Genomic DNA, 16,831 nt, shown 5'->3' on the forward strand with positions numbered 1-16,831 from the left:
CATAGCTATCTTGTTTGTATACTTTTTGGCATACCATCCCTATATCCTTTTGCATTTCCAATGCTTTTTTATTCTTGTTAATTAGTATTTTTACTTACAGTCTTATTTTTAAACTTACATTCATGATAGTATTGCCTTTTTTAGGAGGCGGCTCATTGCCGCCTCCATTAGTAGCAGGTCGCTTCCTGCTGGGTTTTAGGTCTTTGGGTTTTGGGCCTTAGGAGTTGCCTCTTGGTCCTCTATCGGTTCTATATTACATAGAGAGTGCTACCGCCTCTCTGATAAAATAGTTAGAGTATTATAAAGTTCTTAAATGTTCATACCTTCACTATTAAATTTTTCTTGACTTTCTTGCAGTTTCTTTTGCGGTTAATTTAACTTATTTCCTTTGGCGTTTGGTGAGCTCTTAGAAGAACTGGTCTGATCTACTTTTCTTAGCGAGCGAAGAGATTCAGCTGCATTTAACAATAGTTGCTATAGTATATTTTTGCGCATGCGTGAGAATTTCAAGTTTCCTCCTTATTTTTCAATAGTTTGACAGTAGTCATGCGTCTTTCTGCCAAGAGCGACAGACGTCGCTGATTATCAAAGTATACTTACGCAGATAAATATGAAATGTCTTTATTAAAGTTTGTGCCTATTTCCATTCTATGGAGGCTAGGCGCGAACGCAGACCCCACACTTTTATTATACCATCCCTATTTAAGTTAAAACATACTTATCAAAGTATTCTTATGTACATCTATATCAAAAACACTTGTAAACGTTTTTTTTTATTTTAAATTGTTTATTTCCATACTTTGTGGACCAGGCGCGAACGTAGACCCCACAATTTTAATGAACCACCGTTCTGTCAGATCAAACATACCCATTCCTGTGTCTTGATACATCTTCTATCATTATATGTAATCAGTTTTTTTAAAATAGTCAACAATATAGGAGCCTATTCGTGACCACACACACACACACACACACACACACACACATTCAGCTTTATATATATATATATATATATATATATATATATATATATATATATATATATATATATCAGGTGAAACATATGCGTGTAGATAAAAATATAATATTCATAGCCTATTTTATAAAAATCGTTTTATTTTGTCTTTGTCATACATAGCTTTCTTCCACAAATATCAATATTTGATTCTGATTCCTTAATGTTTCTTGTTGATCCTTACGGGATATTCCTAAGAACAATGCCGTGTAATTTGATTTGATTCTTTCTAGAAAATACTTTTTCCGAGTAAGAATTATTTTCAAATAACCACTTTAAAACAATCTAGATAAGTTATTTTTGGTTTATTATCAATCAGTCACGAACAAATTTTTTAAGTACAAAAACATGAACTAACTGCTTTAATCTATACATAAAGTTTATTTATAAAGATCTACCATATTTTGATAACTTTGGAAAAATATTTATCTTAAGTTCATTTTATCAATTGTGTTACGGGTTTAGGAGAAGCTAAGTCGGGATGATCACCCCTGGTTAGAATCTTTGACTCTAAAATGGCGCTTCGCCCTACGTTCTCGTAACACAGAATAAAAATAAAAGAAAAATATCTAAAGTGCGTCGGGTGCGGATTTGCGCCCTAAAATGACATGTTATCTATCTTCATGAATAACTCATTTAACCTTGAACAATTCAAACGCAACGCAAGAATGACAACACGTGGATAAAATATCATAAGGGCTTTATTAAATATATGCTTGAAATTAAATGTAACACCTCAATGGGTTTGGGTGAGGTTGAGCAAACGAGAAATTAAGCAAAAAATAAAAAAATAAAATAAAAATAGGATAAAGTGAAAACAACTTGACATGAATGTCGTTCTGGAATAATAGTAAAAAAACATGGATGGAGGCGGGGGTTGGGTTTGGGGTATTAGAAATGGGGTACTTAACTGGCGATAGAATATATCGCATGACCAGCGTAGTTTCTTTTTTCTTGCTTATTATTATTATTATTTTTAAAAGACCCTGAACGCTGATACATTGCCTTCTGTAGGCTTTTTCCAAATCGTCGACATTATCTCATCGAAACTTATACGCGATGGGCGTCATTTTACATCGTTCCACGTCGATTTATTTTTTCTGGTGGTTGAACATTAAGTTTCTTTTCATGAGGGGTTGAGACAACAAAATAAAGTCCCTCATTTTATCTTCGGAACAATAGATTTTTCTCCTTCTCCCTCCTTCCTTTCTCATTGCTGCTACTGCTTTCTGGCGCATCGGTTTTTACCCAGTGAGAGAGGAGGAGCGAACGAAGGGAAGGAAAAGGTAAGGTGTTAAAGGTGGTGGCAGGGTTCTCGTTGCTAGCGCTGTGGTGTATGAGGGAGGGGCTTGGAAGGATTCTTGTTGTTAGCGATGTCGTGTGTGAGGGAGGGGGTGCTCGGTAGGGGTCTACGTTTGATTTGGAGAAGGAGGAAGGGGGCGCTACTCGCAGATATTTATTCATTACTCTTTTCATTCGTTTCTTTTCCCCTCTCCACCTATATCATTACAATTGATACACACACACACACACACACACACACACACACACACACACACACACACACACACACACACACACACACACACACACATGATTTTCAAAATGTGAGAGATTGTATATAATAAATTGCACAGCCAAACAACGTCGCAGCCCACAAGAGCCATGACAGTCAACGAACCGGAAGTCCAAGACTCGAGTTTCACCCTCATTTTAGGCTCATTAGTTAGACACATCCGAACTCAGGATTCGAAACCCGAGCCTCTTGCATGCGTTCATTGACTGTCATGGCTCTTGTGGGCTATATATATATATATATATATATATATATATATATATATATATATATATATATATATATATATACATATTACATATATACACATACAAATAAATGACAAAAGCCTATATTCCAAATTTCATATATATATATATATATATATATATATATATATATATATATATATATATATATAATATAATATAAAGCTGAATGTGTGTGTGTGTGTCTGTGTGTGCATGTGTCTGTTCACGAATAGGCTCCTATATGGTTGACTATTTTAAAAAACTGATTACATATAATGATAGAAGATTTATCGAGACACAGGAATGGGTATGTTTGATCTGGTAGAACGGTGATTCATTAAAATTGTGGGGTCTGCGTTCGCGCCTGGTCCACAAAGTATGGAAATAAAAAATTAAAAAAAAAAGTTTACAAGTGTTTTTGATATAGATGTACAGAATAATACTTTGATAAGTATGTTTTAACTTAAATAGGGATGGTATAATAAAAGTGTGGGGTCTGCGTTAGCACCTGGCCTCCATAGAATGGAAATAGGCATGCACTTTAATAAAGACTTTTTATATCTATCTGCGTAAGTATACTTTGATAATTATGTTTTAGTTTGTAGAAATATGGTATAATAAAATTATGGGGTGTTTCATAAATCAGAGTACATTTTCTGTAGGCTGTTTTTGAACCCAGTAAACGACGGGTATTGCTAGTATATATATATATTGCTAGTATATATATATATATATATATATATATATATATATATATATATATATATATATATATATATCATCCACATACAGTACTGTTTCGCTGTTTCACAGCTCATTAGTGTGGCTAGACAGGCAACTACCTCAAGCCAGGATTGAAACCCGACCGCCTGTGCGACAGTCAAGGCTCATAACCACTACGCTGACTGCATGTGAATATTAGTTCCTCTTTTGTATTTAATAGGGTGGTTGTATTTTTTATATCTTCATATTTCAAAATTTTTAGGCAGTCATAAACGTTGGTTTAAATTTAATAAATATAAACCACCTCAAATCATTAAAAATTACTTATTAGTAAAAATAGATTATAATTTTTTTTTATTATTCTGTAATAAATTAAGTTAGACTAATTATCTCCCTTACATTCTTCAATTAAAAAAATATGCCTAATTATCCCCTTTGCATTATTTAGTTATACAAATAACATTATCCTCCAATTTATTTCGAATTCTAAACCTTGGCGTCCGTTAATCAAAAGTACGTTAACGGAAATAAATTATTACACAAGCGTTCTTTTTGAAAATTTATCATTTCATAAGCTGAAAAGCTATAGCAAGCATCTATATGAGTACTTTAACCATAGTTCCTGATTTCAAAAGGCGAAAAATTAAAAGGTAAATATTTGTACGTATGTTTTTATGTATATATATATGTATATCTATGTATATGTATATATATGTGTATACTTTTTCATATACATGCATGTATGTATTTGTGTATGTATGTATAATATTGTACTTAAACCAAATTTATATTTATAAGTTTACTCTATTTTATTTCTATCCCTAACTCATATTAATTTTCTTATCAAGTTTTAAATCCATACCTTTATTTTAATTTTTTCCAGATACATCTGCCTTACTTTAATGCTAGGTTTATTTATGGTGTCTTTTACATTTAATAAAAACCCTTTTCAATATTTGCTGATGAGGAAACCTTGTTTAATAAAAAACTATATGTATTAATTATTGTCCGTAACTTGATGTCTACCACAATAAAAACATTGTTTTCCGAAACGATCGTACAAATAATTGATTTTGTTGTTGTTCCTTCTGATAAAACGGATTTTTAATTTAATTATAATTTGATTTTTAAATTATCAATCACATTACTAAATATTAAATTAGCTCTAGGATATTTACCTATCGAGCTTATTATATATCTAAATTACAACGAGCACTTTTTATTTCCCTGTATTTTAATTAAACTTGTAATTTTACTATTACATTAAAATACACTTTGCTCTTTAGACTATTGTTCTAATCTCCTTTAAATATATATATATATATATATATATATACAGCGCCTGTTTCGTAGCAAAAAATCATACATTTAATTATGATATCAATCAATGAATTCTGCCCTTAAATTTCCAGAAGAAATAGCACCTATCAACTCATTAAAAAATGTAAAGACATATGGGAATGATTATAAAATCCGAAAATTGGGAGAGAATTGCAATTTTTTTTTTTTTTTTACATAGGCATCACCACATTATCAAGGCCAAGAGGCCACTCAAGGATAAGGGTTAAAGAGTGTACAGTAGAAATTGGACAATATAGTAATCATTAGCAATGAAAATTTGGTAAATTTGATAACTTATATGGAACGGCTCATCAAGAACTTATTTACGTTAGACTTGAAGACAACCATATTGTAGTCAGCCGGAAAGCAGGAAAACGGAAGACAATTCCGCAGGCGTGCAGTTCTAAGAAAGAAGCTTTGTTCATGGAATCTACGTTTAGGTTTAGGCACAGATAAAGAGTGGGGGAAATTATTGATAGAGTTTACAGCTAGGTGAGTGTTTCTTGTGAAAGTTTGGCGAGGGGGGACCATAGATTGAAGCTCAGACGAACACTTTCCATGAAAATAACGATACATCAGAGACAAACTCGCAACATCTCTTCTGTGAGATAGAGGTTGCAAGGAAGAGAAAAGGACATCTCCTACGAGGCTACGAAGTCTATTTTGAACTCTATCAAGGCAGGCCAAGTCCTTTCTAGCAGCTCCTGCCCAGATGTGGCAACAGTATTCCATCCTTGGACGTACCTGGCTCTTATATAGATAGAGAATAGCATCAGCAGTGAGATATCTACTGGATCGATAGAAAGATCCCACCATTTTTCCAGCGGTCTTGGCAACAGATTTGATGTACGTGTTCCATTTCAGATCAGGAGAAATGGTCAAGCCCAGAAGCTTGTCAAAACTTGAGGCCTCCTGAAGACGAGAGCCATTCATTTCAATTGATGCCAGATGTGGTTCAGAATGTTGATGATGTAAAGAGAGAAGCTTGGTTTTAGATGCATTAAAAGTAACCAGCCTCTCCTTACCCCATTGTACTACGTGCTCAAGATCAGAGGAGAGAGAATTGGAGAGAACTTGGTCGTTTACTGTCTTAGATGTGCTACCATAAATGGTAGTGTCGTCAGCATAAATGTCTACAAATGATGTAAGGATGTGATTTGGAAGATCATTAATGTAGATCAGGAAAAGAGTTGGGCCCAGGATCGACCCCTGAGGGACACTGGCATTAATACTGTGAGCTTCTGATTTTTGCCCTTCAACTACTACTCTTATGAACCTATCAGAAAGAAATGATTTAATAATTGAGAAGACATTTCCAGCAATACCATAGCTAGAGATCTTATAAAGTAAACCTTTATGCCATACCCTATCAAAGGCCTTAGATATGTCAAGAGCAATTGCCCTAGAAAGGTTGCCTCCGTCGAGAGATTTGCTAATCCTATGAGATATAACTGTAAGCACATCTGCTGTAGATCTAGCAGAACGGAAACTATATTGAGTGTCACTAAGAAGGTTTTTTTTGTTGAGATGGTTGATTACTTCAGTATTTAACACAGATTCCAGCAACTTACTCATGACGCACAGGAGACTTATTGGCCTGTACTGAGAGGGGGATGAGCGATCACCTGAATTCTTAAATACAGGGCATACTGATGAAATTTTCCAGGGAGATGGGAAACTATTCTCCTTAAGACAACGTTTAAACAGTTTTGTAAGTATGGGCGCTAGTTCAGGTTGAAGTTTTTTGAGTACTATAATTGGAATACCGTCAGGGCCAGTTGCTTTACTGGAATCAAGGTTTTTGATTAGCTTGGCAACATCACGTACAGATATACGTATATCACATAGCGTGTTTTCTGATACAGGAGGAAATATTGGGGGTTGGCGGCCTTGATCGCAAAGGGTAGAATTAGCTGCAAAGTTCTTGACAAAGAGTTTGGCTTTGTCTGATGCTGACGAGATTACCTCAGGTCCATTGATAATAGTTGGGATGGAGCACACGCTTCTGTTCAGGATTCTGTTTGCTATTTGCCAAAACTGGTGGGAACCAAGCCGCTGCTCAGCTACTTTGGACTTAACAGATTGAGCATACAACCATCTTGCGTTCTTTATTACTTTCTTACAATGGTTGCTGGCAGTCCTGAAAGCGGTTTTAGTTTTCATACATCTATTACGTTGGAAACAGTGGAAAAAGTGATTTCTGTGCGCAATGGCAGCAGCACATTCTGGAGAGAACCATGGCTGGCTGTTAGGTTTTTGCTGAAACTTTTTATTTCTTCTTTTTCTTTTATTATATCATGTTGCCATGTAATCATGCCTTTATATTTTTTGAATGAATTGATACTTTTTCTTGTGATGAGTTAAATCAAAATAGATTCATTTATTGATATAATAATCAAATGAATTATATTACGCTACGAAACAGGTGCTGTCAAGAATTATGCATGGAAACGTACTTAAAGGAATAAATAATAAAGTGAACAACATCTTGAAATTTGGAGTATAGACTTTTGTTATTTATTTGTTATATGCATTGAGCTTCATAAATTAAAGAATTGGTATAAATAAAAGGTGAAATATAATTGTAAAAAAAAATCCATTTCCGCACACACACACACACACACACACACACACACACACACACACACACACACACACACACACACACACACACACACACACACACACATATATACTTCTACCTTGTTCTCATCGATTTTTTAATTCGTTTGCTAAATACGCGGGCACATCTTATTATTATTCACACTTTGCAAAATTTTTTACAAATATTGTGAATGAAAGCCACCTCGGAAGTCTTAAATAAAATAACTTGTCATTCGTTTTCCACATGACTATTTGCGAATGTGAGGTAAAATCTATGAAAAACGTAACGGAAGTCCGCGCACACTTGTCAATTCGCATACACACTCAAAACGGCTGCTGCTAATATCCTCGCAAGGCAGCTATCTTACAGCTTCTGCTGATATTTTCTCATACGAACCAGTCAAACAAGCAGGGTATAAATCAATTCTGAAGAAAACATTCCATAAAAAATTATTTATAAAAAACGAAAAGTATTCCATAATTTCAATTCCACAATTTGTTTACATGTGTTCACTATGACCAATAAAGTGTTGAGGAAACTCCTGTTTCACCACGATGTCATCTTGAATAAGTTGTATTGTTTTATTTTGTTATGCAAGTTCTACTTCTGCACAGTGTCTCAGGATTGCTTGGTCTGCATGAAGTCGCTACCGTTGTTAACATTCGTTAGCCTGTACAATTGTAGGTTCTTACCTCCGACACCAAAAAACAATAAGGGTCAGAGTTTGAATAAGAAGTAGGAAGAAGTTTGGACCAGAACGCACAAAGAAACGGCACAGAAGCAACGTTGCTACTTTCATTCAAGCGATTTTCAGTTCTGCACTTGAAATTTCATTGCTTGTCACATATAGAAATAGAGACGACTAGAGAACGATGCATCCTGGTCCTGAGTCATCCTAAATTTTCATTAAACTCCGTTACAACTATGTTGCCACCGCTCCCACCACAATGAGAGAAGGATTGAACTTTAAAAGAGTTTTGAAGGTGTGTCGCCTGAGACATGGTTTTTAACACTTGATTTAGCCATTTCATGCGATTTAGCCATTTCTAGCCGCATGCGATTTCACTGTCGAAGACAATAGCTCTGAGGACCAATGATTAATCTGGCGGACTCGTAGCACTTTTGTCCCCTCGACGTAAATACCCCTAACCCTAACCCGACAAGCAACAAATCCTATTCATTCACTGTATAGATGCCTAGATGTCGAGAAGTGTTCTACTATAATAGTTTTTTTTTTTTGGAATTCTCTCCCTGTTTCCTGTTTCCATGACTGTACTAACATATTGAAATTAGTAACATTGAAGACAATTTTCACTATCAACATTTTGTTCTTTTATATAAAACACAAATTTCATTCTTTTTTTCAGCTGATATGCGATACTTATTCGAAAAGTGAAAGTTGCAGCTTAATCAATTCTTCCATTAAAGATATTAACGACACCGGTTACAACTCACCATCTCAAGTAAGTTTTTTTTTCATACGATAAAACAAGGATAATAATATGCTAAATCAATTTCATGTTATTACATACGTTATCATCAACTGACATTTTTTTTTAAAGATGGGATTGCTCGATAGCAGAAGATTTATTTATCTTTTTTTTTTTTTAATTTTTTTTTTTTATTACATTTTCACCCCAAGCAAGGCACATTGCCACTTTGGTGTAGGGGGCTACTATCAGGGGCAACAACTACTGGGGTATTATGTAGGGATTTGGGCAGCAAGATGTCGGTTCACGTTACACTTGAACTTCTGCACGTCAGTACTGTTGGGGAAGCAGGGACCTGGAATGGAATTCCAGAGTCTAGCGGTTCTGGGGAAGAAACTATTGGAGTAAAAAGATCTTTTACATCTAGGGATCTCTACAGTGTGGGGGTGGGATTTAGCAGCCTGTCGGGTTTGTCGAGGGTGCTCACGTCGTGGGGGCACAAGATTGCAGTTCATCAGAGCATTCACCACTAAAATACTTGTAGAAAAGGCAGAGGGATGCAACATTTCGTCGATGGGACAGATGCTGAAGCTTAGATGCCAGTTCAGGGCCTATCAGGTTTGCGACTCTCTTTTGAACCTTGTCAAGGAGCGAGAGACTAGTAGCAGATGCACCAGCCCAGATGTGACAGCAATACTCCATACATGGGCGAATGGTGGCCTTATAGAGGTACAGGATACTTTAGGGTGTTAGTAGTTTTCTAGCATGTTAGAGAGAGCCCACCTTTCTTGCAGCGGCCCTGGCAATGCCTTCAATGTAATTGTTCCAACTCATGTTTCCTGTGAACGTTAGGCCAAGGAGTTTGAAAGATGTACTCTCAGATAAAGAGTCGTTGGCCATTGGTATAGGTGGTAAAGAGGGTTTCTTGTAATTATTGAATGAAACTAGTTTAGTCTTGGCAGCATTGAACGCGACCAACCACTTTTGTCCTCATTCCACAACAGATTGGAAGTCATCCTCTAGTGTTTCTGCCATTTCTTTAGAAATGTGTTCATTCGTCTTCCTGTCGTGTCTGCCATAGAGTGTAGTCATCAGCATATATACCCATCTCAGAGGCAATTTTATCGGGGAGGTCATTTATGAATATCAGGAACAGCAGAGGTCCAAGGATAGAACCCTGGGGCACTCCTGCATTTATATCATATTGTTTAGATGTACGACCATCGAGGACAACCTGGATTTTTCTCTTATCTAAGAAGGATTTAATTATGTTAAATATTCTACCAGTGATACCGTATGATCTAATTTTCCTGAGGAGACCCTCATGCTGTACCCTGTCAAAAGTCTTAGATATATCTAGAGCTACCTAAAGTATGTTTAGTTGTTAATTATTTTATGAGAGTGGGGGGGGGGGATGAGGAATAAATTTTAGCCGCTCAAGGACAATTATTGCAATTTTTGTATTTATAAATTATCGGAAGTCCTAAACATTATATTGCAAATATTTTAAGTTCTTTCTCTGTTTTTAAAATAAAATTTAAATATATTTTCTATTGTTTTGGCGATTAATCGGAATCGGGAATCAGAAAAAAAAAAAACGGAACTTTTGGGGTATCGGAATCGGTATCAGAATGGGAAAAAATTGTGCCAGTTTTCCGATGCCAAAAACGATTCTTACAATTGTCTTTTTTTTTCTTTGTTTAAAACTTAATTTTCCATTACTGGCACTAATGATAAAATAATTATTCATGCCTTTCGAACAACCAGTAATACTAAAATCTAGAACTCATTTTACTCACGAGTATATTTTTTACGTTTCTGAAAAATATATACGAACAGGGGTATTTACAGTTACCCCCTCCATATTTATAGCTAAATATTGAAATATTTTAAAAGAATAGTGATTGAAAAATTTATGGTTCCGATGCAATGTATCGGAATTGCAAATTTTAAACAGAATCGGGAAAAATATTGGAATCGTCCCATCACTAATATTGTCTTTTTATAATTTTTTCAGGAAAATGTTGGAAATCTCGGTAAAAGGTAATCATTGTTTTTTTTGTTTTTTTTCTTACTTTTTTCGCACTTTTGAGGTTTTTTCAAAGTTTCAGTATTGTGAAAATAATTATCAGCTGTTACATACTACTTAGCAGTAATGTGCTTTTGAAATTAAGTGTAGATATTGGAATATTTTTAGATGAGAATCATTTGTATGATTTTGTAATACACGGACATCATTTCTCATCTGGTTTGTTATTTTTTACAACATTTCGTCAACCTTTTACAATTGCATCATTCCGAACTTGAGAAACGAACTCGAAGCCTATATGGAAATTTTAACTAAATCTTTTATTTAATGCAAGGGGGTGGATTGTTCTTGTTTAATCAACTATGGTCAAGTAGAACTATTAATTATTTTAAATAATTTCTTTTAGTTATTATTACATACATTAAGGATGTTCATACAGTAAGGATGGGAGAGTCAACCTCTAAAAACGGTGCTAATCAATGCCTTTAATCGTTACACCATGGGTCTATGTAATTGATGGTTTAATTTTTATTAGAGGCGTGTAATTACATGTGTGAGATAGTAGATAGTGTTATGATTTCAATTAATAAATGGGAAAATATAACTTCTTTTAGATTTATGTAGAGATTGCATTTTTGTTGGTTTGTTATGTCGTGGCCCTTTAGGTATGATCACAGCATAGTATCTGTATTATGTTGTGGTGGGCAGTGTCAAGGGTCAGAACGATTATTATGATTAATTGTTAAATTATTTAAGTTAAAAGGATATTCAGAAAAATGTTTTAAAAGAAAGGAATGTTAGTTCAAATATTTATGTTAAATTTCGGCCCAAGAAAAAGTGTTATGAATAGAGGAAAAGCATAAACAAAGCTAGTTTGGGATTTGGTTTAGTAAACAACGATGTGGTTTATGTGACAAACAAGATTGTCAACTCTGGCTGACGTAAGAGTAACGTAAGTAAACAAGGAGAAATCAGAATAAGGAGTCAGGCTGTAACGGGAAGTCGAAAGGACGAGTTGGTTAGAAACCACGGATCAACTAAGGAAGATGTAAGGGAAAAGATTAAGAACTGGAACATTTAGAAAAAAGATCCGAAAATGAAAACTCAGCATTTTAGGTGTTCCATTTTGGAAGAAAGAGGGAGAGAATAAATATGTGACCTGTCGGGTGTCATGCAGACAAGGGTGTTATTCGTCATTGTCAAAGACTGTCCATTATTGCCCCGTTCGTTATTGTCGTGAATATGTGAAAACGTCCACATCAACATAGAAAGACTATTAACTATACACTTAACACTTAACAGATCGACACAGAATATACAAAAGAAAGCAGCTGTCCTTATATAACCCTAACACCCTCTCTTTCCGAGGGCAGGCCCGCATCCGTCGCTATCCTGGTTCACGGGAGCATACCTGTGATGTACTTCTGGCCGTGTTCGTCGCTCCCAGCTCACAGGACCATAGATGCAACCCAGCAGGGCTACATTCTTACTTGTCTAGTGGTGGACCCCTCAAGGGTGATCAGACTCTCACTGGTCACTGGAAAATATCTTCTGCTGCTCAGGGCACGCGAAATATGCATGACCCTAAGTCTGTGTGGCAACATTGTCGATTCCGGTCGTCACTCTGGCTTCGTGCTGGATCCAGTCTGTCTCTTTCATCCTCTGGCGTCAGGCATACCTGAAATAATCTGCATCTTCATTCAGGCCGGCAAATCGAGAAAGAAAGAAAAACTCTGGGACATTTTTATATAACGAAACAAATTATTCATAAATCGTTTTACACTTGGTTATAGTCGAGTTCTTGATCCAAGCTTCATGATACAGGTTAAGTTCATCTAATTAATTTCCCAGCTAAGAATAAGAGCTTTCCAACTTAGCTCTTATGAGGGTTTCTCCTCCCCCCACCCCAGGCGGGGCGAGAGCGATGTGGACGTCTCGATGCCAGTCAGTAGAAAGGGCTCTAACTCAAAAAACCAATCGTTTTTATCAAATCAGAAATTCCTTCCTCTACCTTTTTGGAGTTATTCTTTCTTTTCTCTTCCCTTTCTCTCTTTCTCTTCGTTCCCTATTAATTTACTCCCCTTCTCTCTTTCTTTTGTCCCGAACCTTCTCCTTCATTAATGACCATATCTCTCCCTAGATTCAATTTGTTTATTTATCTGTCCAACTAACTTATCATGTAATTAGGAGTTATTAGTCATCCCAGCTGTCTTCCATATCGCTCAACAGAGGTTTTAAAAACAACCTTTCCGTTGTTGATAGATGTGTAACAGTCGTGATATAGGAACAATTCTCGTTTGGGTTTCTCTTAAAAAACCCACCCCGGCACTGATGTGATAAGCGATAACTATTTATTTCCCATTGAAATATTTTATTTCTTCTCTGGGGGACAGGAATCTCATAAACATCTGTTTTTCCTTGACCAAGTGTCAGCAGGCCCCCTAACCATACCTCATCCTCTCCCATCTTCTCTTCCTCTATTTGAAAAGCAAGATCATCTGGTGTCGCCAGGGATCTCGTCATACTTATAATTCTAACCACTAGAAGATACACGAACATCGATTACAGAAGCGCGTATACCTTATATACATTAGACAGACATAGACACAGTTATATAAATTCGACAATACAACAGGTTTACATGTTTTTGTTTCCGCCTGTTCGCCATCACGACAATGCACTGTTAATTGTATAATAATCGCTATTATCAGTTTGATAATAGACCAAAAATGATAAACGAAGCAAATGTGTAATGTTCGTGGTTGTGAGACATTTTTATTTATCTTCCTAACTGTCATAGTCGCCCCCCCCCCCCACATTTTCAAGGCCACATAACTCCCTTCTTGGAGACAAAGGAAGTAGTCCATTTTGCATTATGGTTTATCATTTTAGACTGAAGCCTAGCATAAACGCCATGAACACCTGGTAGAAAGGGTTGTAACGTGTGTAAGTAACCTTTAAATCTATCGAATCCATTTCAACTTTGGAAGGAAAAAAACACACTGAACGGGTGTTTTTTCTTCCAAAGTTCAAAGGGATTCGATCAATAAATGTTTGTTTGAGCCGAAATATGTTCATCTGAATTTAAAAGTTAAAAACCACAAGAACTTTCTTGTCAACCTGATAATAATAGAAGGCATATAAACCCGACCCATTATTAAATGGATAAAATCGGGCTGTCCTTTTTTATATTTTATTTAAAACTATTTTAATGCTCCAAATGATGATTCGTTACAAATCATAAAGTTTTAGATAAAAAAGTTTTACAACGATTCACTTGAAAGAATGTAGCATTAGTTAATATTATTTAAACTGAATTGTTGTTACATTTTCAAAATTTTAACAAGTAAATCTTGAAATTTTATTCGATAGCTTCCAATTTCATTCCAAATTTCGAACGGCCAGTAATTTAACTATTAAAAGAATATGAAAATGGTTGACTTTTTTTTAACTTTTTTTTTTTTTATTACATTTTCACCTCAAACAAGGCAAATTGCCACTTTGGTGTAGGGGGCTACTGTCAGGGACTTATTTACGAAGATACCGACATTCATTTTAATGGATTTAATTTTGTGATTGAATTTTTATTTGCTACTTTTTATTAATATTATAATTAGAAACGATAACGACGTTCTCAGAACAAAGACTTAGAAAAAGATTTTGTTTTAAAATGGCAGTACATTATTTTTTTATGTATAAAATATATTGTACATGTAGGTGGCATGTGTTATTTTGATGTATAAAATATATTGTACTAGGTGGCATATGTTATTTTGATATGTAAAATAATGCACGGCCGTTTAAAATCAAATAAAACGAAATAGAGCTGTAAAGGTTGATATGCGATTTTTACTCTGGTTAAACTGAGCCTCCCAATGCCTCAGCTCGGTGGTCTATGACGATGTTTTTTTTGTTTTGTTTTTTTTACACAGTGATCACCACTTATCAAGGCCCGGAAGCCACTCAGGGATAAGGGTTATTGCGTTACGTGTGGAGATTTGATGAAGTGTTTACATAAGGGGGCGGTTCATTAGGATTGTTAACATTGGACTTGAAAACATCCAAGTTGTAGTCCGGTGGGAAGCAGGCAGACGGAACAGAGTTCCACAGGCGTGCAGTTCTAAGAAAGAAGCTTTGTTCATGGAATCCGCGTTTTGATTGAGGCACAAATATAGAGTGGGGGAACTTTTTCACAGTGGATTCAGCTAGACGGGTGTTTTTCGTGAAAGATTGGCGAGGGGGGACCAGAGATTGGAGTTCAGACGAGCACCTGCCATGGAAATAACGATAAAACAAGGATAGGTTCGCAACGTCTCTTCTGTGGGAGAGAGGTTGCAGGGTAGAGAAAAAGGCACCCCCCACTAAGCCACAAAGTCTATTTTGTACTCTTTCAAGGTAGGATAGGCTGTTTTTAGCAGCTCCTGCCCAGATATGGCAACAGTATTCCATCCTTGGACGTAATTGGCTTTTATATAGATAGACATCAAACTATTTCCTTCTTCCAACATCATATTCTATAAATTGTTGGTCCGAATATCTTTTCCAGATTTCACTCCATAGAGTATCACCTGCATCGTTATTTATGTTGATAAATAAAGTTGTTTTATTAGTTTTGCTTTGGAATTATTTTATTTAAAAAAAATTCTATACAGTACATTGTCCGTTTGAAGTACCAGGATTTCATCGTTCAGGAGAAACGGTCTATGGAGTAGGAACCACCTCGCTATTGTTCTATCGAGTCATCAGCATTATTTGACAGTCGAAAAAATCCGCGAGAAAATATATAGGGAGAATATCTTTTCCAGACTTCACTCCATAGAGTATCACTTGGATTATTGTTTATGTTGATAAATAATTGTGCGTTTGAAGTACCAGGATTTCATCGTCCAAGAGAAACGATCTATGGGATAGAAACCACCTCGCTATCAAATCATCAGCATTATTTGACAGTCGAAAAAATCCACGAAAAAAATATATAGGAAGACGAATGAAAAGAAGGAAAGAGAAATATATTTAAACAAAAGGTGAGGAGCCATTGTTTAAAACGAAAATACACTACAAAAGGGCTGTTCAGCAGGAAGAGAGAAGATATTGGTCCATAGAGCATCTCTGATATATGCTTCCAAGTCAGCCCTTTTGTAGCACCTTGGGGTTGAGATTTAAGTGTGATGTCTACCGATACCATTAGGTGGTCTGTGTTTCCAATTATGTTATGAAAGACAAGAAATTATTTGTTATTTATCTGTCTGTCGGTATATCTATCTATCTATCTATCTATCTATCTATCCAGTGATATTGTTAAAATATTTTGTATTGGAAGTTATTTATTCTTTATAGATGTCTTCAGGTAAATGCGTTCAGAGATGACTGTTAAAATATCTGCAGTAGAACGACATTGCCTAAAGAACCAAGATACACAAAATGTTTGTAAACAAATACACTGCTGATCAAAAATTTAAGACCACTTAAAAATCTTTATGTTCGTTACTCAAAGAACTCATTTGCTGATCAAAAATTTAAGACCACTTAAAAATCTTTAAAAGAAACTTTTTTTAAGGAAAGATTTTAAACTCTTCTGACTTAAGGTTACTAATACTACAATCTGAAAGGTTATGGAAACAAAAAGGTACATTCCAAAAATTAAAAAAAAAAATTGAATTTTTATTAAATTAGGCTTTTTACACATGATCAAAATTATAAGACCAAGGGTATAAATTGTTAGATTTATGGTAATTCTAATGTTTTTAGTTCAGTTAGAGATTAGCAATCACTGTGTAAAGGTGTTACCATGCCTAAAGCAAGAGAACTAACCAAAGTTGAGCGCTCTCGAATTCTAGGATTTCATAAGCAAGTTTTGTCACAGCGAGCGATAGCAGCTAAGG

At 35.3% G+C, this 16,831-nt stretch overlaps 1 protein-coding gene across 1 annotated transcript in view; it reads left to right on the plus strand.

Annotated features, from left to right (window-relative positions):
* The window catches only part of LOC145291558 (protein white-like), a 302,163-nt gene that overhangs the window by 153,507 nt on the left and 131,825 nt on the right, over positions 1–16,831 (plus strand). The window contains exons 9-10 of the mRNA XM_080137621.1: positions 8,858–8,953; positions 10,938–10,963. Of these exons, the coding sequence (XP_079993747.1) occupies positions 8,858–8,953; positions 10,938–10,963 (122 nt within the window). The remainder of the gene's footprint in view (positions 1–8,857; positions 8,954–10,937; positions 10,964–16,831) is intronic.

Source organism: Euprymna scolopes, chromosome 12, assembly GCF_053919585.1.
Source record: "Euprymna scolopes isolate OS-2025 chromosome 12, ASM5391958v1, whole genome shotgun sequence".
Taxonomy (NCBI): Eukaryota; Metazoa; Mollusca; class Cephalopoda; order Sepiida; family Sepiolidae; genus Euprymna; species Euprymna scolopes.